At 43.9% G+C, this 24,259-nt stretch overlaps 1 protein-coding gene across 3 annotated transcripts; it reads left to right on the top strand.

Moving 5' to 3' along the window:
• Window positions 1-912: 912 nt before the first annotated feature.
• On the top strand, window positions 913-15,559 carry spg21 (SPG21 abhydrolase domain containing, maspardin). 3 transcript variants are annotated; one of them, XM_085907876.1, is made up of 9 exons: window positions 913-1,133; window positions 2,714-2,776; window positions 4,204-4,365; window positions 4,835-4,915; window positions 5,217-5,362; window positions 13,982-14,090; window positions 14,158-14,265; window positions 14,351-14,491; window positions 15,047-15,359. In XM_085907876.1, exons 1-9 carry the CDS (start codon window positions 1,101-1,103, stop codon window positions 15,068-15,070), a joined length of 867 nt encoding a protein of 288 aa, XP_085764002.1. In that variant the 5' UTR covers window positions 913-1,100; the 3' UTR covers window positions 15,071-15,359. The 3 variants fall into 3 exon arrangements, 2 of the variants coding, with proteins under 2 accessions (XP_085764002.1, XP_085764001.1); XM_085907875.1 differs by lacking the exon at window positions 15,047-15,359 and adding an exon at window positions 15,366-15,559 and having other exon boundaries at window positions 934-1,133; XR_015065683.1 differs by lacking the exons at window positions 913-1,133; window positions 2,714-2,776; window positions 4,204-4,365; ... (2 more) ...; window positions 14,351-14,491; window positions 15,047-15,359 and having other exon boundaries at window positions 5,378-14,090; window positions 14,158-14,206.
• The last annotated feature ends 8,700 nt before the right edge of the window (window positions 15,560-24,259 follow it).

Raw genomic sequence — 24,259 nt, 5'->3', positions numbered from 1 at the left:
CCGACATTTGTTATTTTGGGTGGCACCAACTCATATAACAAGGTAAAACACATATGCATGTTGTCATAGAAAGCAGTTAACCAAATGTCTGATTTTTATGTTTTGATTGGCAAATATAAAAAGGAATAAAACACCAGAGAAGTTATAACATAAATGTTTAATAAAAAAAATAATAATAATAAAAAACAAAACAAATAATAATAATAATAAAAGTACAACTCAAATCAGCAATCTAATGTGAAACTGCAGTCTTCTATATTTGTTAACAATATTTAGGCATATATATGCATACACGTTATTTAAAACCTACAATAAGTAAATCGTAAATCTACATTCTTGCTTACATGGTTCACGCTCGGAGACGCAACACGTTCACTGACTGATCCGTTGATGCACGGGAAGGTAGTTCACCCCTTGACTCGTTCGCGAACGGGAAAGTAAGGATTCGTTCCCACACCGATCCGTTCTCACGATGAACTGGAAATGCGAATCACTCACTCACTGATTTGTTCACTCACAGATTCCTTCGTTGGTGAACGGCAAATGCAATTCACGACTCGTTCATGAACGGGAAGTTACGTCATTTTCTTCTTCGTTTTGTTTTGCGGCGAGGTGGCACCAGCTTCAATGGGCATTACCGACATTTACTGGTTGAAGTCATGAACTTCCTAAATTGATTCGTTCACTCTCGTTCACTGAAAACATTCATTCTTTTGAACGAATCGTTCACTCTCGAGCCAACACTATTTTCACGATTACAATATTTCTCAAGCATGTCAAAAACAGGCTTTCTTTTGAGAGAACCTTCCATTATATAACGACGTATTTAACACACACTTGAAATAATGATTCAAACAAATGTTCATTACTATATTGTAGCGAAATTTTCGAAATATTACAAAACAAAGTTTAAACAAGATCATCCCCGCTAATCTGCTCATTTACAATCCAGTCCGATAAGTGGCGGTAATGCGGCAGGATCCTGGTGGCCAACCGCCATTCACCTCAAAGTCGATGAAGAAATACTTGTTTGCGGAAGCTATGGTGAAAGCTGGCAAACTCATGTCATGTCATGTGATGGCGCGAACGACTAAACTGAGATGGACGCATTAGCGAACACCCGCAACCAAACGGTAAACAAGCATACGTATTTTCATACCCATGTAATTTGTTGCATGTCACAAGCGAATAGCTGCAATACCGTAAGCTAGCCAATACATGACGTACACGAGTTGAGTATTTTTCGTATAACTCGCCAAATTATTTAGATAAAGAACGTCGTGCCAGTGAATAACGACTATATTATTGTTTAACGGCAACATACTTGCATCACGAATACAATTAGCAAAACAGAACATTTCATTTTTACGGCATTTCATTAAATGTAAATAAAGTAAATAATAAATACACATTGCAATTATGCCTTACTCCTCAGTTGTTTGCATTTTAGTAATTAAAGGCGGAGTTAGTCAAACTTTTTTCACAGAGGATTGCATTCAGAAAAACAAATTTTTCCCCAGAGGGTTGCATGCAGAAATACATTAGGTCTAAGGACCACTCTGACATTCTTCACCTTTAGTTTATTAAACACAATAAAATCTGTCACTTAGTACTAAAGATACGCTAATATGTTTATATTAGATGGAAATTAATACGTGTGTGTGTGTGTGTGTGTGTGTGTGTGTGTGCGTGCGCGTGCGTGTGTGTGCGTGTGCGTGTGCGTGTGCGTGTGTATGTATGTATGTATGTATGTATGTATGTATGTATGTATGTATGTATGTATAGTGATCCCTCGTTTCTCACCGGAGATGTGTTCCAGAACCACCCGCAAAAAACAGAAATCCGCAAATTAGAAACGATGTCAACTTATTTATGATGTAGTTATTTGAATAACTGTTGATATGTTACGGCTCGGTGGCGCACTGGGTAGCACGTCCGCCTCACAGTTAGGAGGGTGCGGGTTCGATTCCACCTCCGGCCCTCCCTGTGTGGAGTTTGCATGTTCTCCCCGTGTCCGCGTGGGTTTTCTCCGGGCACTCCGGTTTCCTCCCACATCCCAAAAAACATGCTTGATAGGCCGATTGAGCACTCCAAAGTCTGCTACTTATATATGGTGGACGGATGGACGGAAGGACAGATGGATGGATGGATAGACAGAGTTCTAGTTAATGCCTGATACAGAGTCCATGAAATTAAAAATATTAATAGACACAATGTGTGTAATCATTTTTGTTGAGTGTCTAGTTTTACAGTAAAGTACAACTGAGGTGTCATTAAATAACTTAAAGGATGCTTAGGAATGGGATAATCAGTTGTGCTTACACGCATGCTATGCTAGCAACAGGGTGCATTCAGGGTACTTTCGCGTCAAGAACTTGTAAATGGAATGCAGCATTCTGCACATTAATTGTTTTGGTTCGATTAAAACATTTAAAAAACAAAGACTTCAAAATGAAAGTATCAATTAAATTTGTATAAATAGCCCAGCCTTACCATGACATTTCAGTTTCTCTTGCTGTAAAAGCGCAACGTAAATTGTGCAAACGTAACATTTTATGTAGAGTAACTTTCACTGTCCACTTGTCATTAAGCTAATCATATTTGGTGATCACAAAGGAAGATTTGCTTCAAAACAATAGTATCGTTCTCGATTTCCTTTTATTTTTGCAATTCATTGTTCTTAAGTTTTCCCATTTCGGAATGTGTTCAACAGATGGAAGGAATCAAAGATTCTCCAGACTATAACTGGTTCAGAAGCGCAGTTCCTCTAAAACGAGTAAGTATACGGTGTTCCAAATTCTGAATACATATATGATTTATTGACCAAACTGTAATTAGTGAGGTTGGTGGTGTTAAGACCCAGAAGCAGACACTAATGAATACTTCCATATAACCTTTCTTAAATAAGGAAACAAAGTAAGAAGCAAACTGTGATCACGGCAGTGGCTGAGCAGGGAATGCAAGGGAGATGTTTCTCCAATGTCAGAGTTGCCTACAGGGTCGCAGTCATCGCACACACACACACACGCACGCACGCACGCACACAGACTCTCACACGCCACAGGTTAATTTGGCACTCTTTTTTCCTCTGGCTTCTTACACTCGACTCAATATTGTCTCGTTCGTTCCCATCCTAGTTACTCACATTCTTACTACTTCCGCTCGCTCCTGCTTTCCTACCAGAATGCTTCTTCACGTGAATGTTCAGTCTGCATACACGTGTCAGACATACAGAGCTAGAGCTGCCAGTTGCAAACAAGCAGTCATAATACTCGCAACAACTCCACAAAGGTTTAAGTTTTGAAATTAACTGCTTTAACCAGGGTCCCACTCTACATTGTAAACAAGGGTAAAATCGAAGCCATGTTTTGCAATGTTGCACAGAATATCATCCAGCGTCCATCAGCGGCATCCTAAAGCTGAAGAGAGATTCTCTCTGGGCCAAACGGCTTTCGTATTTTGTCACGCGATTATGGCTGTCACAAATGAATCTTGTTGGAATCGGTTTTTCCATCTGAACTGAAAAAAACATAGAAGCTCAGTATCAAAACAATGACGTTTTAAGCGGGCACGTGATCACTGACGTAATGCGTGCTGTAACATAGATAGTTACTTGTCTATTGTGCTATAAAAATGCAGAATAGCGGCGGATTTCTGTGATTTGGGTGGCACTCCACCATGTCAAGATTCATGTTCCTCCTTTTTGAAAAAAAAAAAAGTTTACTGCACTAGTGGTTGGTGAATGCAAACCAGCCCAGGCAAAAAAGCACAGTCTATGAAAAGCATAATGTCTGAAAAAATGTTGTCACCAAAGATTTATGTGTACTTCTCTACTCATCCCCACTTTATATTCAGAAAATTACAAAAGTTGAAATATTTTCAATTTTATGGTACTGATACTGGAATACTACTGGCAATTATAAGGATAATGCTTTCAAAATGCTTTTAATGTAGAAGAGTATAAATCCTTTTTCATCATTATTCAGTCGCACAAACTTTCCGGATTCATGGGTCATGTCCTCTGCTATACTAGTTACTGGTATAATTGTACGTTTTCTTTACTCAACAGTGATGATGCAAAATGTTTTTTTGCATTTATAGTTATGTTAAGCATATGTACATAGTACATTCAAACGTAATGTATGGTAGATTTTTTTTTAAATTATTTAAATTGTATACATGTTCTCATTTCCCCCTTTCTAGATTATTGTTGATGATGATGACAGCAAGGTCTGGTCCTTGTATGATGCAGGCCCGAAGAGCATCAGGTGCCCTATCATGTTCCTTCCGCCTGTCAGTGGAACTGCAGAAGTGTTCTTCCAACAGATGTTGGCTTTGACAGTCTGGGGCTACAGAGTAATATCTGTGAGTTTAACAGAAATTGGTGTGGAAAAGACCTGGAAAAGTACAGCACTTACTTACGCTCTACGCGCATGTTTGGAGTGGATTTTTTTTTCTTTCAGTCGTCAGTGGGTGCACATATCAATACTCTGCTTGAACTGGAATGATTCCTGGAATGACAGCTGGTTCTTTCTTAGTCATATCAATAATAATAATAATAATTGTAGCCTGTTCTTTTGATTGACCAGGTTCAGATTGCCCGATGATGATGATGATGATGATAGAACTTTATTCATACCACAGCGGGGAAATTTACTTGTCACAGCAGCATACAAGACTGCAAGAATACAAGTGCCAAATTTAAAAAATGATAAATGGACAAAGACAAGTGCCACTAGTAGCGGTAGAGACGAAACATACCCTGTAGTGTTTGTTTGTTTGTTTGTTTGTTTATTTATTTCTGAAGACGGTACGAGTATTTTGTTTGTTTCAGCTTCAGTATCCAGTGTACTGGGATCTCATAGAGTTCTGTGATGGATTTAGGAAGCTTCTCGATCACTTGCAGTTAGATAAAGTAAGCTTTTTTTTTTACACTTATATTTTGCCTGTTATGTATTTCATCTTAACGTGTATATTCTCATTAACCCTTTTCATATTTACAGATTTGTGAACTATTTTTCCATAATTGTTTATCTTTGAAATGCCTGCATACACATCAGGTGTCACATTGAACACCCAAGTAAATTGCTATAAATAGCCACTTTAGAAAGCACAGATTTAGAAAAAAATACTGTTTGTTTGTTTATTTGTTTGTTTGTTGTGTGCACCTGTCCTTTTAGTTTTTCTAATGATTTTCCTGTCTTGCCATGCTCAAGGTTCATCTTTTTGGTGCATCCTTGGGTGGCTTCCTGGCCCAGAAGTTTGCAGAGTTCACTTGCAAGTCCCCCAGGGTGCACTCTTTGATACTGTGTAATTCATTCAGTGATACCTCCATCTTTAACCAGACATGGACAGCAAACAGGTTTTCCCTATTTTTTTTATTATTAATAATATAACGTAAGGGCATACTCACACTCGGCAGTCCGTGCATTGTCTGAGGCCACATGACATTTAAAGTTGGCCTGTGAGAGTGGTCAAAATCAGAACACCATGACCGACATGATTGCACAAGCAAGTGCTTGCAATGTGGATGTGTCATACAATTGCAGTATTTCACATTATTGATTATACCTGCATAATATACAATATATAACGACTAGCACTGTTACACTGGGGCACATGCTTGTGCAAAGCATATATTCTATAAGTGCAACCACTCGTCTGCCAATTAATCATGATCACTGCCACACTGCACAATAATAAAAACAACACAACAATTCTATCGTCAAAACAAGTCCACAGCAGTCTCAGGCTACGTTCACACTGCTGGGCTTGAAGCTCAATTATGATCTTTTTATATATCGTATTTTCCGCACCATAAGGCGCACTTAAAAGCCTTTAAATTTCTCAAAAAACTAAGGTGCATCTTTTAATAGGGTGCGCCCTTTGTGTGGACCGAATTCCAAAATTTATAATGTTTTTTTTGTACGGCTTCTGTAATAGACAGGCATAATATGTAGACCCGATGAACCCATCAGAGGGCATTACGTTTTATGTAGATTGGGGGAAAAAAAACAATCGAAGGACTGTAAATCATTTGTGTAAAGCAAACAGTATTAGGACCCTCTTAGATTTCATAGACATGAGAAACAAGAGACATGCTTACAAGGCACAATTAGAGCTTTCTGGAAAGCCAGAATCATTGCAGATGAACAACATGACAATGACGAGACAATGACGAGAGGGAATTTGGCATGTTTAATGGTGAACTTGCCCAACTGTTTAATTTGGATACAGAAGATGAGTGTTGGAGTGGTGCTCACTCATATTTATTTGCAAGAACCACACGGGAGACAGTATGCCCTTTGACACTTGCAAGTGGAGAGATTGTTCGTCATTGTGCATACGGCGATGTTCAAACGAAGTCTGACTTTGGATTCTTGCAAAAGCATATTTATTGAGAGAAGCAGGGTGAGGGGGAGAGTGGACAGGTTTGGTGAACCCCTGGCCTCTGGTCAAATCAGAGCAGGGGGTGTTTTACGATGTTGTGTAAACAGAACAACTTTGATTGCTTCCTCTGCAGCTGGTCAATCAGTTCAAAGGATCTTAGCACTTTGTTCTACTACTTTGTTAAGACAGGACAAGTTAGGTTAATTATTACAGGTTAAATTCCAACATAATCATAGGATCAAACTAATCTATCAACCCTAACAATGAGGATTATGATAGATTTGTGAATTAATATTAACAATGTGAGTACAATACAGTACAGGATTAAATAGTCAAATAAAGTACAACGGAACCGTCTTGCTCCTGTAATGTTTATTTTTACTATAAGTCATGGCATGCATGCGCTGTATTATGCGGTATATAATACAGAAAAGCCCTCGTAATTGAGTCTGCGCCTTTTAACCTGAAGTGCCTTTTAACCTGAAGCGCCTTTTAACTTGAAGCGCCTTGTGGTGCGGAAGATACAGTAATCATTCACTTTACAACAGGGGTCTCAAACTCCAGTCCTCGAGGGCCACATTCCGAGATGTTTTTCAAGTTTCCCTCCTTAAACACACCTGATTCAAATCATCAGTTCATCCTCACGTTCTGCAGGAGCCTGATAATTGAATCAGGTGTGTTTAACGAGGGAAATTTGGAAAACGTAGGAATGTGGCCCCCGAGGACTGGAGTTTGACACCCCTGCTTTACAAAGACAACTGCAGCTTCTAATGATGTGCCTGTACACAAAGCACAACATCCAGTGATGTGCACCAAAAAAGACCTCAGGTGGTGGTGTGTTTATGGAAGTAAATTTTGTAGGTTAATATTTTATCATCCTATATCGCCAGACTAGAGAGGTAGGTGAAGGTGTTCATCATCTTATCTCGAGTATTATCACAATTTACTTTTCATTTCTTTCAAAATTGCCTGTTTTCAAGTAAATGGATAAAAGATAAAAAAAACTAGAAATAACGTCAACGGTTTATTAACGTAATAAATAAATAAATAAATAAATAAATAAATAAATAAATAAAGGAAATTATATTGAATAAGATGATACGTGTATCAAGGCAGACAAACCACCCTTGCTACTAATCAGCCAGTAACAAGGGCACAGGTGGGAGAATGATTAGCGCGCGCAGTTCACGGTAGTTTTTTTGTGACTTTGTGAGTTTTAGTGAAGCCCTAAAGAATGTTTCTGAAGGTCGGTTTAACTTTAAAATGTTCAAAAAGTGTTTGAAAATACTATAAAGTGTTTACAAATATAATTACAAAAGTCTTGTGCGGATAGCATAAAAAATTGACTCCACATCGCGGATTTTCTCCTTTCATGGAACTCATTATCAGCGATAAATGAGGGATCACAGTATCTGGCCGATATATGAAATAAGAACAATGTAGAGATGTCAAATTAATTGATTAATCCACAACTAATCAATGATCACTTTAATCAACCACTATTTTGATAATTGAGTAATAGTTTAGTCTTTTTTGTTGTTGTTGTAAAATTATACATATCCTTTACTTTCAGCCTCAATTGTATTCTCTGATTTTAGTAGTTTTATTATGTTTTGATTTCAACCAAAATAATCCATTTGCACATAAGCTTTTACTTTGGAAAACAATGTCTAAATGTGTACCTGAATCAGTTTAAAAAGGTCAATGCTTCACACATAATATTCCTCAAATATTGTTTTGTTGTTGTTTTCATCACTAAACAACACCATGTAAACAATAATAATTGGTTAATCAACTGTAATCAAGCCCTCTCGAGAGTGGCTGGACTCTCTTCCACTCTGGAGTTGCCCATGGTGAGAGGCGTCGAGCAGGTGTTGGCATACTTATTTCCCCCCCGGCTGGGCGCCTGCACATTGGAGTTCACTCCGGTGAGCGAGAGGGTAGCCTCCCTCCGCCTTCGGGTGGGGAGACAGGTCCTGACTGTTGTTTGTGTCTATGCACCGAAAGGCAGCTCAGAGTACCCACCCGTTTTGGAGTCCCTGAAGGAAGTGCTGGAGAGCGCTCCTTCTGGGGACTCCATCGTTCTACCGGGTGACTTCAACGCTCACGTGGGAATGACAGCGAGACCTGGAAGGGCGTGATTGGGAGGAACGGCCCCCCCCGATCTGAACCCGAGCGGTGTTCTATTGTTGGACTTCTGTGCTCGACACGGATTTTCTATAATGAACACCATGTTCAAGCATAAGGGTGTCCATGTGTGCACTTGGCACCAGGACACCCTAGGCCGCAGTTCGTTGATCGACTTTGTGTCATCGGATTTGCGGCCGCATGTTTTGGACACTCGGGTGAAGAGAGGGGCGGAGCTGTCAACTGATCACCACCTGGTGGTGGGTTGAAGATGCCGGTCCGACCTGGCAGACCCAAACGCTCTGTGGTCTGCTGGGAACGTCTAGCAGAATCCCCTGTTAGGAAGAGCTTCAACTCCCACCTCCGGCAGTGCTTTTCCCACATCCCGGAGGAGGCGGGGGACATTGAGTCTGAGTGGACCATGTTCCGCGCCTCCATTGTTGAGGCAGCTGACCGGAGCTGTGGCCGTAAGGTGGTCAGTGCCTGTCGTGGCGGCAATCCCCGAACTCGCTGGTGGACACTGGCGGTAATGGATGCCGTCAAGCTGAAGAAGAAGTCCTATCGGGCCGTTGTGGCCTTCAGGACTCCGGAAGCAGCTGACGGGTATCGGATGGCCAAGCGGAACGCGGCTTCGGCGGTTGCTGAGGCAAAAACTCGGGCGTGGGAGGAGTTTGGCGAGGCCATGGGGAATGACTTCCGGACGGCTTCGAGGAAATTCTGGTCCACCATCCGGCGTCTCAGGAGGGGGAAGCAGTGCACGGTCAACACTGTTTACAGTGGAGATGGTGTGCTGCTGACCCCGACTCGGGACGTCGTGAGTCGGTGAGGGGAATACTTCGAAGACCTCCTCAATTCCACCGACACGCCTTTGATTGTGGAGGCAGGGCCTGAAGACTCTGAGGTCGAAGTCACTGAGGTAGTTAAAAAACTCCTCGGTGGCCGGGCCCCGGGGGTGGATGAGATCCGCCCGGAGTTCTTAAAGGCTCTGGATGTTGTGGGGCTGTCATGGCTGACACGCCTCTACAGCATTGCGTGGACATCGGGGACGGTGCCTCTGGATTGGCAGACTGGGTTGGTGGTTTCCCTCTTTATGAAGGGGGACCGGAGGATGTGTTCCAATTACAGGGGAATCACACTCCTCAGCCTCCCTGGTAAGGTCTATTCAGGGGTGCTGGAGAGGAGGATCCGTTGGGAGGTCGAGCCTCGGATTCAGGACGAGCAGTGTGGCTTTCGTCCTGGCCGTGGAACAGTGAACCAGCTCTACACCCTCGGCAGGATCCTCGAGGGTGCATGGGAGTTCGCCCAACCAGTCCACATGTGTTTTGTGGACTTGGAGAAGGCGTTCGACCGTGTCCCTCGGGAGGTTCTGAGGAGGGTGCTTCGGGAGTACGGGGTGCCGAGCCAACTGATAAGGGCGGTTCGATCCCTGTATCACCGATGCCAGAGTTTGGTCCACATTTCCGGCAGTAAGTCGGATTCGTTCCCAGTGAGGGTTGGACTTCGCCAAGGCTGCCCTTTGTCACCGATTGTGTTCATAATTTTTATGGACAGAATTTCTAGGTGCAGCCGAGGCGTTGAGGGTGTCCGGTTTGGGGACCTCAGCATCGCGTCACTGCTTTTTGCAGATGACGTGGTGCTGTTGGCTTCTTTAGGCCGTGATCTCCAGCTCTCACTGGAGCGGTTCGCAGCCGAGTGTGAAGCGATCGGGATGAGAGTCAGCGCCTCCAAATCCGAGTCCATGGTCCTCGGTCGGAAAAGGGTGCAATGCCCTCTCCGGATCGGGGATGAGATCCTCCCCCAAGTGGAGGAGTTCAAGTATCTTGGGGTTTTGTTCACGAGTGAGGGCAGGATGGAGCGCGAGATCGACAGGCGGATCGGTGCAGCGTCGGCAGTAATGCGGACTCTGTACCGGTCCGTCGTGGTGAAGAGAGAGCTTAGCCAAATGGCAAAGCTCTCGATTTACCAGTCGATCTACGCTCCTACCCTCACCTATGGTCACGAGCTATGGGTCGTGACCGAAAGAACGAGATCCAGGATGCAAGCGGCCGAAATGAGTTTCCTTCGCTCTCCCTTAGAGATAGGGTGAGAAGCTCGGTCATCCGGGAGAGACTCGGAATAGAGCCGCTGCCCCTCCACGTTGAGAGGAGCCAGATGAGGTGGCTCGGGCATCTCAGGATGCCTCCTGGATGCCTCCCTGGGGAGGTGTTCCGGGCATGTCCCACCGGTAGGAGACCCCGGAGACGACCCAGGACGCGCTGGAGAGACTATGTCTCTCGGCTGGCCTGGGAACGCCTTGGGATCCCCCGGGATGTGCTGGATGAAGTGGCTGGGGAGAGGGAAGTCTGGGAGGCCCTTCTAAAGCTGCTGCCCCCGCGACCCGACTCCGGATAAGCGGAAGAAGATGGATGGATGGATGGATGGATGGGTGGATGGACTGTAATCAAGGAAAAAAGTGTTTTGCAATACAACAAAACTTTTATTCAATTGATTGATTATAAAAAATATTTGATAGTGACAGCCCTAGAACACAGGTTGATACAGGTACTATACTTTATACTAGAGGTCACCAACACGGTGCCCGCGTGCACCAGGTCACCCGTGAGGACCACATGAGTCGCCCGCAGGACTGTTCTAAAATTAGCCAAAAAAGCGGCGCATGTCAGTGAGCTACATCTATTTATTTTACAGTCAAACCTCGATTTCCGAACGTCCCGGTTCTCAAACAAATCGGAATTTGAACTAAAAATTCGAGTTTTTTTTGGCTTCATTTGTTGAACAAAATTCGGAGGTCGTACCTCTCCAGATGAGCCGGGAGGACCCGAGAAAACCTGACCGCGTGGCCCGGATGCTGACTGACTTCGTAGTTATTGTATTTTTGTTACTTTGAGGATTGTATTAACCCCTAATCATGCCTCCAAAGAAAGCAAGTGGGAGCAGTTAAGCCATCCTAAAAAACAAAGCAATGCGACAGTGAGCGCCCAGCGCGCTGCGGTTGCGCAATTGGACCAAATTAAGCTCCCTGCGCACTGAGGTCCACTTCAATTTTGTAAAGTCCGTTAGGACTTTAAAAATATTTTCTAAATTTCAGCGGCCGCTCTGTCACAATAATGCGACCAGCGTGGTGCAGTTACGTGGTCGGCGACGCGCTACAATTGTGCGTTCGGCGGTGCGCTGCAGTTGCGCGATCGGACAAAATTAAGCTCCCTGTGCACTTAGGTCCACTTAAATTCTGGAAAGTACATCAGGACTTTAAAAATATTTTCTAAATTTCAGCGACAGCTCTGTCACAATAATGTGACCAGCGCGGTGCAGTTGCGGTGTGGGCGACGCGCTACGGTTGCACGTTCGGCGGAACGCTGCAGTTGCGCAATCAGACAAAAATGCGCAAATGTAAAAATGCTTTTAAAAAAAGGTGTTTTTTTTAGTCTTGGAATGGACAAATTTTTTTTCTATTATTTGTAATGGGAAAAATAAGATTCGGAATTCGACCGATTCGCTTCTCGTACGGATTGTGGTCGAAAACCGAGGTTTGACTGTATTTTTGCTATTCTTGTTAAAATCACACTTCCATGTGAACTGGAAATGACAATAATAACACATTCTGAAAGCTAAATTGAGCAAATTTGCTATTTCAGAAGTGTGTCAAACTGGTAGCCCTTTGCCTTAATCAGTACCCAGGAAGTAGCTCTCGGTTTAAGAAAGGTTGGTGACCCCTGCTTTATATTTTACTATTTTTGTACTAACACAGGTACGTGAACAAATTATTTAAAAAATAAGTGTTAGCAGGGGGAAGGTGGTTGACTTCAAATGAAATGTAAGCTATTTTCTCTTAGCTCATTTCAAGTTGGATATCTATACTGATATGGACAGTTTAATGTCTCAGGAACAAAAGGATGCCACATCTTTTGATGGAAATGAAAGTTTTCAGCCTACAGAGGGCTCAGTATATAGACACCCAAAAAATCTAAGTGAAAAAAAAATGTGACAGGCTCGTCCATTTTGCCTAAATTCAATTTCTGCAATTCAAAACTCTTTTCAATATCTTGTGTAGCCCTCACATGCTTGTATGCATGCTTGACAACGTCGCGGCATGCTCCTAATGAGACGACAGATGGTGTCTTGTGGGATGTCCTCCCAGATCTGTCTAAGGGCATCAGTGAGCTCTTGCAAAGTCTAACGAGCAACCTGGCGGCGTCTGATGAGGGTCATCCAATTGTGTCAATCCCTTCATCCTCCAGATCCTCGTCTCCATACTCTTGCCAAATGAGGCCGGGAATGTTGTGGATCAGGAGGAACCCAGGACCTACTGCACCAGCGTAGGGTCTGACCATGGGTGCAAGGATTTCATCCCGATACCTAATGGCAGTCAGACTGTCGTTCTCTAGCCTGTAGAGGTCTGTTCGTCCCTCCATGGAAATGCCTTCCCCAGACCATCACTGACCCACCACCGAACCGGTCATGTTGAATGATGTTGCAGGCAGCGTAGCGCTCTCCTTGGCTTCTCCAGACCCTTTCACATCTATCACAGGTGCTCAGGGTAAACCTGCTCTCATCTGTGAAAAGCACAGGGCGCCAGTGGCGGACTTGCCAGTTCTGGTGTTCTATGCCAAATGCCAATCGAGCTCCACGGTGCTGAGTAGTGAGCATAGGGCCCACTACAGGATGTCGTGCCCTGAGGCCACCCTTGTGAAGTCTGTTTCTGACTGTTTGGGCAAAAATATTCACACCAGTAGCCTGCTGAAGGTTATTCTGTAGGGCTCGGGCAGTGCTCAACCTGTTCCTCCTTGCACAAAGCAGCGAATATCGGTCCTGCTGATGGGATGAGGACCGTCTACGGCCCTGTGCAGCTCTCCTAGAGTAACTGCCTGTCTCCTGGAATCTCCTCCATGCTCTGGAGATTGTACTGGGAGACACATCAAATCTTGCAACAGCACACATGGATGTGTCATCCTGGAGGAGTTGGACAATCTGCGTAACTTCAGGAGGGTTAAGAAATCGCCTCATGCTTCCAGTTGTGATAATGACTCTTGCTAAAGTCAGCACTTGTGGAAAAACAGTTAAAAAAGATCAAGAGGAAGGAGCTTGAAATAGCCTCCACCTGCAAAACCAGTCCTGTTTTGGGGACCATCTCGTTGTTGCCCCTCTAGTTTACCTGTTGTTAATTCCATCAACACCAATGCAGCTGAAAGTTATTAACAACCCCCTCTGCCACGTGCCTGACCAAAACTCAGAAAAGTGTAATTGAATTCATGCCATACCCTGATAAAAAACTGTTTCTTTAATTTTTTTTTTAGCAGTGTATAATAAAGTGGTGGCACATTTAAATGGGCAAAAGTTAGGCACGCTGCTTAGATGTGATTGGTGGACAGGAGTGGGAGGGCAACTCTAAGCCAAGTCAAGTGTGGATCAAATGGCTTGGTGTAAGTATGCTATAAAACAAATTAATTTTATTATCTTTGCTCAGTTTTTGGTTGATGCCAGCTTTCATGTTGAAGAAGATTGTTCTCGGGAACTTTGCTAAAGGACCAGTCGACCCAGAAATGGCCGGTGCGATTGACTTCATGGTTGATAGGGTAAGAATATTGTGCTCATATTGTGTTCCTTCATGAAAGTGAGTAATGTGTAATTTCTGTGTTGTAGCTGGAGAGCCTAAACCAGAGAGAGCTGGCATCCAGGTTAACGCTAAACTGTCAGAACTCTTATGTGGAGCCACATAAAATAAAAGAGGTTGCTGTGACTATTATAGATGTAAGTGGGAATGCGTGTGAATATGAATACAGTATTCATTCATACAGCAGCTCTGATAAGTCATGGTGTTTATTTTTACACTTAGGTTTTTGATCAGAGTGCACTCTCTTTAGAAGCAAAGGAAGAGATGTATAAATTGTTTCCAAATGCCAAACGAGCTCATCTCAAAACTGGTGGAAACTTCCCGTACCTTTGCCGAAGTGCTGATGTAAACCTCTACATACAGGTATGACAGTGCGAAATGAAGCCTTGCAAACAGTTGCTTGTTAATTTATCGTGACTGCTCATTATTTGGAAACCCAACTTTAATGTGGGTGTCGTTTTCAGATAACAACCCGCCAGTGTGAAAGACAAAATCTGTAAATCAGTGGAGTCAAACAAATTATAACCACGGCCTTCAACAGACTTACTGCTGCTCTCAAAGCAAAAATTGTAATTGTGAAACCCGTCACTTTCAGGGGAAAATGACTAATGGCTCTCCTGCTTAATTTGTCAGTTTGTTCACTTGAAAAGGAATTAGAAATTAACCATCTGGAACATAAAAGTTGTAAAATGTGAATTTTGCTTAAAGCAAATGTCTGATACCCAAACAAAACTTAAGTTTGGAGCAAACCTTGTCCTGCACAGTTAGTTGGTCCAGCAGGTTTATTGTACAGCTCAGGAGGTATTTTGTCACACCTCTCTTATAGAAATTGTCTACATCATTCTGGGTTTTTGGGTTCTGCTTGGAAACACAAAGCTTCAGGTGATTAAATCATGTTTTTTATTGGGTTGAGGTTAGGAGACTGACCGAGCCACTCCATAACTTGAATGTGCTTCCTCATCTATTGCCCTGGATGTTTCTTTGGTCACATTTCTAGAAATAAATAAGGAGATCGACATTGCACTAGGTGAGAACGATGTTTATGTAGTCGTAAACAACATTTTCCCGCCAATTATATACCAAGCCCACAATACCCACTTCATATCCAGTAAATTAATGAAGGCATGAAAAAATGACAGTGACCGGGAAACACGTATTCCACTGAAACCTCATAGCTTTTTGTTCTGCATCATAATTTTGATTATAACCATAGTGCCGCTAATTCCTTGATGTTTAGATTCATTTGCATCAGTTCCATGGAACACGGTATGCTGCCATTGACCCGGGTATGGTGAGTGCTGAGGAACTGGAGGTCCAGGAGTGCCACCTGAAAACATGCCAAGAATCTGACGAAGACCAATGACAAGCATTTTGGAGCGCTGCAAAAATGTAACTGAACCTTTTTGATTAAAAATTAAATTGATCATAAAACATTTTGTCCAAATATATTGTCAGTCATCTAGTTCAGGGGTCCCTAACCCCCAGGCCGTGAACTGGTACCGGTTCGTGGATCATTTGGTACCAGGCTGCACCAGAAAGAATAAATACCTTGCATTATTTGCATTGTATTTACCTGAATCTGAACGATCTCTTCTACACCTCAGTGACGTGAACATACTCATGTTGTGTTTTTGGCGTGATGTTATGAGGTAAACTTGCATAGGAATACACAGTGGATTCACGTTTATGATATTATACTGTGGTCTTCGCTTAAAGTTTTCCCCCATGGAACTGAGACTAGAAGCGTGTGTTGCGAACGTGGTATTTATGTGGTAACCCATTTCCGTTCCCTGTACCTCGTTTTACGTGTATGTTCAGTCAAGTATTTTGCGATACACCTCCTGCGTCTCATTTCCTTCAGCACCACAATACCATTGTTTTTATGCCGGTCATATTTTATTTTGTTGAATTTACACACCACACTCGGATGTTCAGCTCGGCTTTGGGGGTCTAACACTTCCTAAAACGTTTGAGACGTCACGCTATATGATTGGCTGGAAGGACAGTGGTGAGGTTTAAGATTGTACTTGGTCTGTTTTGCGGAAATGGAATTGTAGTCCAAACACGGACAAATTCTGTGAAGAAAACTTCTAAAAACAATGTGCAGTCGATTATTTGACCTTTTTTTTTTGTAGAATGGTTTTTATAAGTTTTCTTTGCAGAAATAGGGACGTCATCGAGCACCGGTCCGTGAAAATTGTCTAACAATAAAACGGTCCATGGCTAAAACGGTTAGAGGCCGCTCGCTGCAGAGCCACTGGATGGAGCTGCTCCAGAAACAGTCCATCCCACTAGAATCAATCCCGCCCACTTTCCAACAAAGTAAGTTTTGCCAGCAACATTTTTTTTCAAAGGATACCTCTGGTACTTCTCAGCCAATAATGAAGCCAGAACCCGCCAAGTCATCCATATCATTAGCACATTGTCAAATCTGCACTTTTTATTTAAGCGACTGGCTTCCCATTAAAGGGTTGAATAAGCCAGGGAGGAAGGGACTCGTCCGTGCGGTAACCACCTGTGTTAAATTAATTCTAAAAGAATCAATATAACCTCTTTATGACGCCAATACCCTTGAAGTTAAACGACACTCATGCTGAACAACTTAAATTTGAGACACGTCGTCAGAATAACCGCGCCATACCGATGGCTCTCTTCTGTGATTTGAGGCTTTTGTTATATCAAATATTTTTAGATGTCTTTGTTAAGACCTCAGGGATTCGTTGATTTAGCGCACACTTGCCCTAGTTGTGCCGAAGTAACTATTTACACTGCTCAAAAAAAATTAAAGGAACACTTTGAAAACACATCAGATTTCAATGGTGAAAAAAAAAAGTTGGAATCTATACTGATATGGACAGTTTAATGTCTCAGGAACAAAAGGATGCCACATCTTTTGGTGGAAATAAAAGTTCAGCCTACAGAGGGCTCAGTATATAGACACCCCAAAACTCAAAGTGAAAAAATGATGTGGCAGGCTCGTCCATTTTGCCTAAATTCAATTTCTGCAATTCAAAACTCTTTTCAATATCTTGTGTAGCCGCCACATGCTTGTATGCATGCTTGACAACGTCACGGCATGCTCCTAATGAGACGACAGATGGTGTCTTGTGGGATGTCCTCCCAGATCTGTCTAAGGACATCATTGAGCTCCTGCAAAGTCTAACGAGCAACCTGGCGGCGTCTGATGGACCGAAACATTATGTCCCAAAGGTGTTCTCTCGGGTTTAGAGCAGGTGATCGTTAGGCCCATTCAATTGTGTCATTTCCTTCATCCTCCAGATACTACCTGCTTTCACATGAGGCCGGGAATGTCGTGGATCAGGAGGAACCCAGGACCTACTGCACCAGCGTAGGGTCTGACCATGGGTGCAAGGATTTCATCTCGATACCTAATGGCAGTCAGACTGCCGTTCTCTAGTCTGTAGAGGTCTGTTCGTCCGTCCATGGAAATGCCTCCCCAGACCATCACTGACCCACCACCGAAACGGTCATGCTGAATGATGTTGCAGGCAGCGTAGCGCTCTCCTTGGCTTCTCCAGACCCTTTCACATCTATCACAGGTGCTCAGGGTAAACCTGCTCTCATCTGTGAAAAGCACAGGACGCCAGTGGCGGACTTGCCAGTTCTGGTGTTCTATGGCAAATGCCAATCGAGCTCCACGGTGCTGAGTAGTGAGCATAGGGCACACTACAGGACGTCGTACCCTGAGGCCACCCTCGTGAAGTCTGTTTCTGACTGTTTGGGCAAAAACATTCACACCAGTAGCCTGCTGAAGGTCATTCTGTAGGGCTCGGGCAGTGCTCAACCTGTTCCTCCTTGCACAAAGCAGCGGATATCGCTCCTGTTGACGGGATGAGGACCGTCTACGGCCCTGTGCAGCTCTCCTAGAGTAACTGCCTGTCTCCTGGAATCTCCTCCATGCTCTGGAGATTGTACTGGGAGACACATCAAATCTTCTTGCAACAGCACGCATGGATGTCATCCTGGAGGAGTTGGACAATCTGCGCAACTTCAGGAGGGTTAAGAAATCGCCTTATGCTTCCAGTTGTATAATGACTCTTGCTAAAGCCAACACTTGTGGAAAAACAGTTAAAAAGATCAAGAGGGAGGAGCTTGAAATGGCCTCCACCTGCAAAACCAGTCCTTTTTTGGGGACCATCTCGTTGTTGCCCCTCTAGTGTACCTGTTGTTAATTCCATCAACACCAATGCAGCTGAAAGTGATTAACAACCCCCTCTGCCACGTGCCTGACCAAAACCTTATCAGAAAAGTGTAATTGAATTCATGCCATACCCTGATAAAAAAACTGTTCAATTTTTTTGAGCAGTGTATATGGGTCAGCTTTACTTCGTTGCTGATCAAGATGGCGGCGCGTGCACACGCAGCGGCCTCTCTCCGTCCCAACCGAGCGGTGTCTTGTTCAATTAATGAGTGTTTGTCAGACAGTTTTATGTGTTTATCTGTTCCTACCACGTCGTGCTACAAGTACAGCAGGCAGGTTCTGCTCGACATCGGCGTGAGCGAGTTTTGCGGCATTTGAACTTTGATACGGGGACATTAAAGTCACTGGGACTACTCCGGCCTGAATCAACGCCGGACTCGTCCACTACTCCTTCCCCGGATAGGCAGCGTCGGAAGCGGTGTGCGAGGAGGCAGGAGGCGCAAGCGCGGAGGCGTCCGGGCCAGGCTAGCGGCGTTCCCAACTCGCCCGGCCGTGCCTTCCATTCTTCTGGCGAACGTTCGGTCGCTGGACAACAAACTGAATTACGTTCGTCTGCTGAGATCCACGAACCGGGCAGTGAGTAACTGCTGTGTGCTCGTGTTCACTGAAACTTGGTTGAACGTCAACATTCCGGACTCTGCTGTGCAACTGGAACGGCTAGCGTGCTACCGGGCGGACCGGGCCATTAAAAAGGGGGGAAATCGCGTGGAGGAGGTATGTGTCTACATCCGCAACGAATGGTGCCGGGACTCTGTAGTTGTGTGCAGACACTGCTCGCCACTGGCGAAGTTTGTGTTCATTAAGTGGCGTCCTTTTTATCTACCAAGGGAGTTTACTGCGATTCTGGTTGTCGCGGTCTACATCCCGCCTTCCTACGTTGGAGGTGACAGGATCACGGCCCTAAGTGAACTGTATCAGGGTGTCAGTGATCAGCAGACGCCGTACCCTGACGGTTTCATCATCTTCGCTGGTGATTTTAATCATGCTGACCTGAAGTCTGTCTTTCCAAAGCTTCACCAGCTTGTTAATTTTCCAACTCGTGGTGACAGCTTCCTGGACCAGGTCTACACTGCACATAAAGGAGCATTCAAGGCCATCCCCCTCCCCCACATCGGACTTTCTGACCACGTCACCGTTCTGCTTACGCCCGCGTACAGACAGAGAGTGAGAACTTCCAGGCTGGTTCGCAAACGAGTTAGAGTGTGGCCTGAGGGGGCCTCTGATGCTCTTCGAGACTGCTTTGGCATTACGGACTGGGAAATGTTTAAGCGGGCGGCCACATGCAACGATCGGACGGACATTGAGGAGTATGCTGACTCTGTGACCTCGTACATCGCAAAGTGCATTGATGATGTGACCCTCACGAAGTACGTCGTCGCTCGGGCTAACTGGAAGCCATGGCTGACAGGGGCTGTCCTCAGGCTGCTGAGGGCCAGAGACAAAGCCTACAGGGCTGGGGATGTAGCGGGCGTGAGATCAGCCAGGGAGGGTGAAGCTGTCCCCGGGCATCAAGGATGCGAAAAAGGCCTTCTCTTGCAGGATTACCGCCCACTTCAAAGACAGCAGGAATGCGCGGAGCCTATGGCAAGGCATTCAGACCATCACGGACTACAAGCCCGCGCCGCAGAGCTGTGAGGGCGACGTCCCTCTGCTCAACGAACTGAACCGCTTTTTTGCTCGCTTCGACGCTTAGAATGACACTTGCCTGCTGAAGACCCCTTCCCCTCCGGGCGAGCAGCACCTGTGCCTCTCTGCCGTTAGCGTGAGGAGGGCGCTTGCTGCTGTCAACACCCGTAAGGCGGCGGGCCCGGACAACATCCCGGGACGGGCGCTGAGGAGCTGATGGATGTCTTCACGGACATCTTTAACATTTCCCTGCAGCAGGCCAGTCAGTACACAGTGCACTTCAGCAGATGAAAACAATAAGGTCACACTCCAGATCAGAAGGTTTTATAATGTCCGCAAGCAGGAATACGGGAGGGAAAAAAGGGAGGGGAAAAGAAAGAAAAACATATCCTCATAAGAATGTCTTGTTATCTACTGAATGTTTTGTATCAATGTGTCATGACGTTAATGAGGTCTGCCTTATGTGTAATGGAAAAGTTACCAAGCTGTGCGTACTGTGTCAGTGTTCTGATTGAATACATAAATTAATAAGAGTATTTAGACATTGCTGTTGCTCCCTCTTCAGTCCCCCTTTTGACCTCGACAGAGGGCAACCAAAAGACAAGGACAAACTAACAAAGTGCGTCATGAACACGGGAATATTGGATCATCTGATAGGCGACTGGTCAATCTAACTCGTGGCTCTCAATTACAGTAGTAATCAGTCGGGAATACAAAGCGAAATCAAGGAACACAACATCCGTAAACCATGTAAAAACGAACACAGATGATACACGTGCTTATGTCGGGGTTGGGGCGATAGTGGCGGCTGTAGGCATGAGAGTATCGATGTCCGTGCAGGTATCATTAGAATGTGCGGCAGAAATTTGTATCAATTCGAGGGGAGGCTGCAATTTGAGCCTTATCAGTGGAGAAATGATAAAGAGAGCAAGAGTACAAATACCTAACATTAAGAGAGTGAATGAGGGAGGATGAGGTGGGGGTTGCACAAAGTAATACATGATCAAAAACTTCAATGTCAGCAAGAAACTACCGTGAGGAGGAGGAGGTCTCGCCTCAATTCTCCTGTTCAAATTGAGTGTGTGAGTGAAAAACCTGCGGCATGTTATAACGCAGGTAAGGCTCACATGGTCCCTTTGCCTTAGGCGACCAAAATGTTATCAATAACATCAGTCTGAGATAACACTTGCTCGTAGTAGTTCAGCCGTTGGGGGCTTGGCACGCCCACTGGTGGAGGGTACGCACAGTTCTTACCCCCTTTGCAGCTCTGCTCCGTCCGGAAGGAACTTGAAAACGTCTGCTGTGCAGTCTTAGTCTTCAGTGGCTCAGGGTAGACTACCTGGCCACCAAGGGGAGGAGGACTATTCTGCCTCTTTTTCAATTGGAAGTGGGGACGCTGTCGATGGCGAATCTGGATCTTTGCAGGAATCCTTCACTGGGGCACACTGGGATGGATGATACCACGTGTCTCCTTTGCCGGCCAGTCGGATGGCATGCGAGGCGCGCTCTACCACATTATAGAGTCTAGTCCACCAAGGCTCCGTACACTTTCTCCTTAGGACTTTTAGCCAGACAGTTGGAGTGAGCCGGGTCCGCAGTAGTTTGCTCAGCAAACCACAATCTGGATCAGCAACTAGAAGGGTCAAAATTGGTCCAGGAAAACAGCGACCTTTCTGCAACTCAGAAGAGGTGTGCCCAGTTTGGGCATTAACAGACATATGCACACACATCAATGTGGGAGGGAGTGCTTGAACCCAATTCAAATTCAGTGTATCTTTCAGTTATCTTTGTCTCATGTCCAATTCAATTAATTTAATTCAATCATTTTCCCAAAATGGTTCAACTGCCCAATTTCTTTTATTATTCATTATGCAAATAAATCAGCCTAAAATAATTTATTAACAATTCACCCTTTTATCCAACATATTCCCTGTTCCCTGAAATTGGTCTATTTATCTCCTACATTAAATGACCTTCTAAATATTTGTTGCTTATCTTGCAGCTGTATTATTCATCACCATTTGCAGTTCTTAAAAAAAAAAAAAAGTTAAACCTGATCATCCCTAAATTGTTACCACTCAATGTATCCATTCCAGGTTGTTGCCTCTCGTTCACTCCCTTCCTTTCGAGATGCTTCTTTTGCTCCTTCCATCATTGTATATTGAATTCTTACATGCCCTGTTGAGGCTTCAAAAACAAGTACATAAAAAAACATTGAATCTCACAATTTACAAATTGATTCTACTTACCGTATTTTCCGGACTATAAGGCGAACCTAAAAACCAACAATTTTCTCAAAAGCCGACAGTGCGCCTTGTAGTCCGGTGCGCCTTATATATGGATCAATTTATGAATTTGTTGATCCATACTGGTTGTACACAGTGCTCTGACAAAATTCTCAGTACGTTTTAGTACAACTAGTAAATTACAAGGTCGCATCGCTTACCAGCATTACGGCAACCGTGGTCAGGGGGCGTCACTGAATAGCTGTTGTACCCGTGAGGCTATTTCATGTCAAAATAGGCTGCTCTGTTGATGTTTTGAGTAAATTTACGGATCGATATGGAAGGGAAACATAGGTAAGCAGTACCAAGGTGTTAGATCGAACTTTAGTCAGTTCCGATCATTTTTTAAGCGCTCGTTTGAGAAACGCGATTGTTTACACTTTGCTGAGGCTCATGGGCGTTTGCGGGTGGCTAATGCTAAAGTGATAGCGGCTATACGCACGAGGCTATTTCATGTCAAAATCGTCTGCTCTGTTAATGTTTCGAGTAAATTTACGGATCGATATGGAAGGGAAACATAAGTAAGCAGTACCAAGGTGTTAGATCGAACTTCAGTCAGTTCTGATCATTTTATAGGATAATTTGAGAAACACCATTGTTTACAGAGGGCTCATTGGTTATTGGCTAGTGGATGCATATCGCAACCCTAGTCAACCGTAGTTTGTTGCAGTATAGCTTCTATTTTATGCGCCTTATAATCCGGTGCGCCTTATATATGGACAAAGTTTTAAAATGGGCCGTTCATTGAAGGTGCGCCTTATAATCTGGTGCGCCTTTTGATCCGGAAAATACGGTACTCATTTACATTCACTCTCCGCCCTTTGACACATTTACACAATGTGTTAAATTGTGTCATCAGGGATCAAAAGGGACCAACAAAGAGTGCCTGCACAGTATCATACTGATCGTAGCTGGACTAGCTGATACAGTCGTGTCTAGTCATAGGACTGAAACGGGCCTTCCCCATTGAACCATTTTGTCGTCAATGGTGCCCCTGATCAATCATCAAATCCTAGGGATTCCAATCTGTACTATACTTTCAGGTGAGAGGAATTTTATCCTCTATCGTGATCACAACACCCCAACTCCAAACTATCTTGGCCAATCATATTGTGCACACACACACCTACACATTCAGACACACGGGCGCCCATTCATTCACCTTTACAGCTCAACTTTCACCTCACAACAAGCAAATTTTGTATGTAAGTGAGCAAGCAAACATTGAATCCTAAAGATAATTTTACCCATTTGGACAGTCTGGCCGATTAAATCTTTCATAAATACATCAATCCAAGTTTCAATAAAATTATCAATATATATTTCTACTCGAGAGGCTAAGTATGGGTTTGTGTTTTGGGGGAGCATGCAGCATCAGATGGTTCCCCCAAAAATTATCCTAATCAATTATTCTTATCAAAAAGCTAGGAAAGAAGAGTCAGACTAATTCCTCTGGCTCTTTACTTTGTTATTTTGTTAACTGTCGCTTTTTATGCATAATTAATTTAAAGATCAAAAGTTCTTACAGCCCTTTTAATGGACACAACTCTCTGACAACATAATTTCCACAGAGGTGTAATTAACTAATAACTATTGTATTGATTAGATACATTGAGCAACCTAGCCCCCTTTTGACTATATTCAATTGGGTCCAAATCTCTTATTCCCAATTTAAAAATTTTACTTGGCTAAATTCCAACTCCTTTTAAGTTTGACGAGCCAAAATATCTGATCCCACTGCTTGTTTCCTAGCGTTTTAGTATCCTATCTGTATTATCCAAATCTATTCTACACATTATTCCCATATTATCAAAACTCCTCAGTTAAGTCAAACTCAGTGCCAAGCAAGCTTCCATCCACTTTGACCCAAGCCCCACCAAGTTTGGTAACGCCTCAGCAAGGAGTCCAGTTCGGTTGTTGGACACTTCATGTTTCACATGTCTTTCGCAGCACCTCATTGTCTCAAGTTCTGCTTTAGTTGTTATCTCAGAGCCAACC

This window comes from Syngnathus leptorhynchus, chromosome 3 (genome assembly GCF_054491065.1).
Source record: "Syngnathus leptorhynchus isolate UIUO chromosome 3, UIUO_Slep, whole genome shotgun sequence".
NCBI classification, from domain to species: domain Eukaryota; kingdom Metazoa; phylum Chordata; class Actinopteri; order Syngnathiformes; family Syngnathidae; genus Syngnathus; species Syngnathus leptorhynchus.
This window is presented reverse-complemented; position numbering and strand designations above follow the sequence as displayed.

Bases quoted from the DNA above. Each gene is read 5' to 3' on its own strand.
- spg21 (XM_085907875.1), top strand. From the start codon at position 1,101: ATGGACGCATTAGCGAACACCCGCAACCAAACG. The intron at 4,916-5,216 runs GTAAGCTTTTTT...GCCATGCTCAAG, and splicing joins ATCACTTGCAGTTAGATAAA to GTTCATCTTTTTGGTGCATC. The intron at 14,492-15,365 runs GTATGACAGTGC...CTTGATGTTTAG, and splicing joins ATGTAAACCTCTACATACAG to ATTCATTTGCATCAGTTCCA.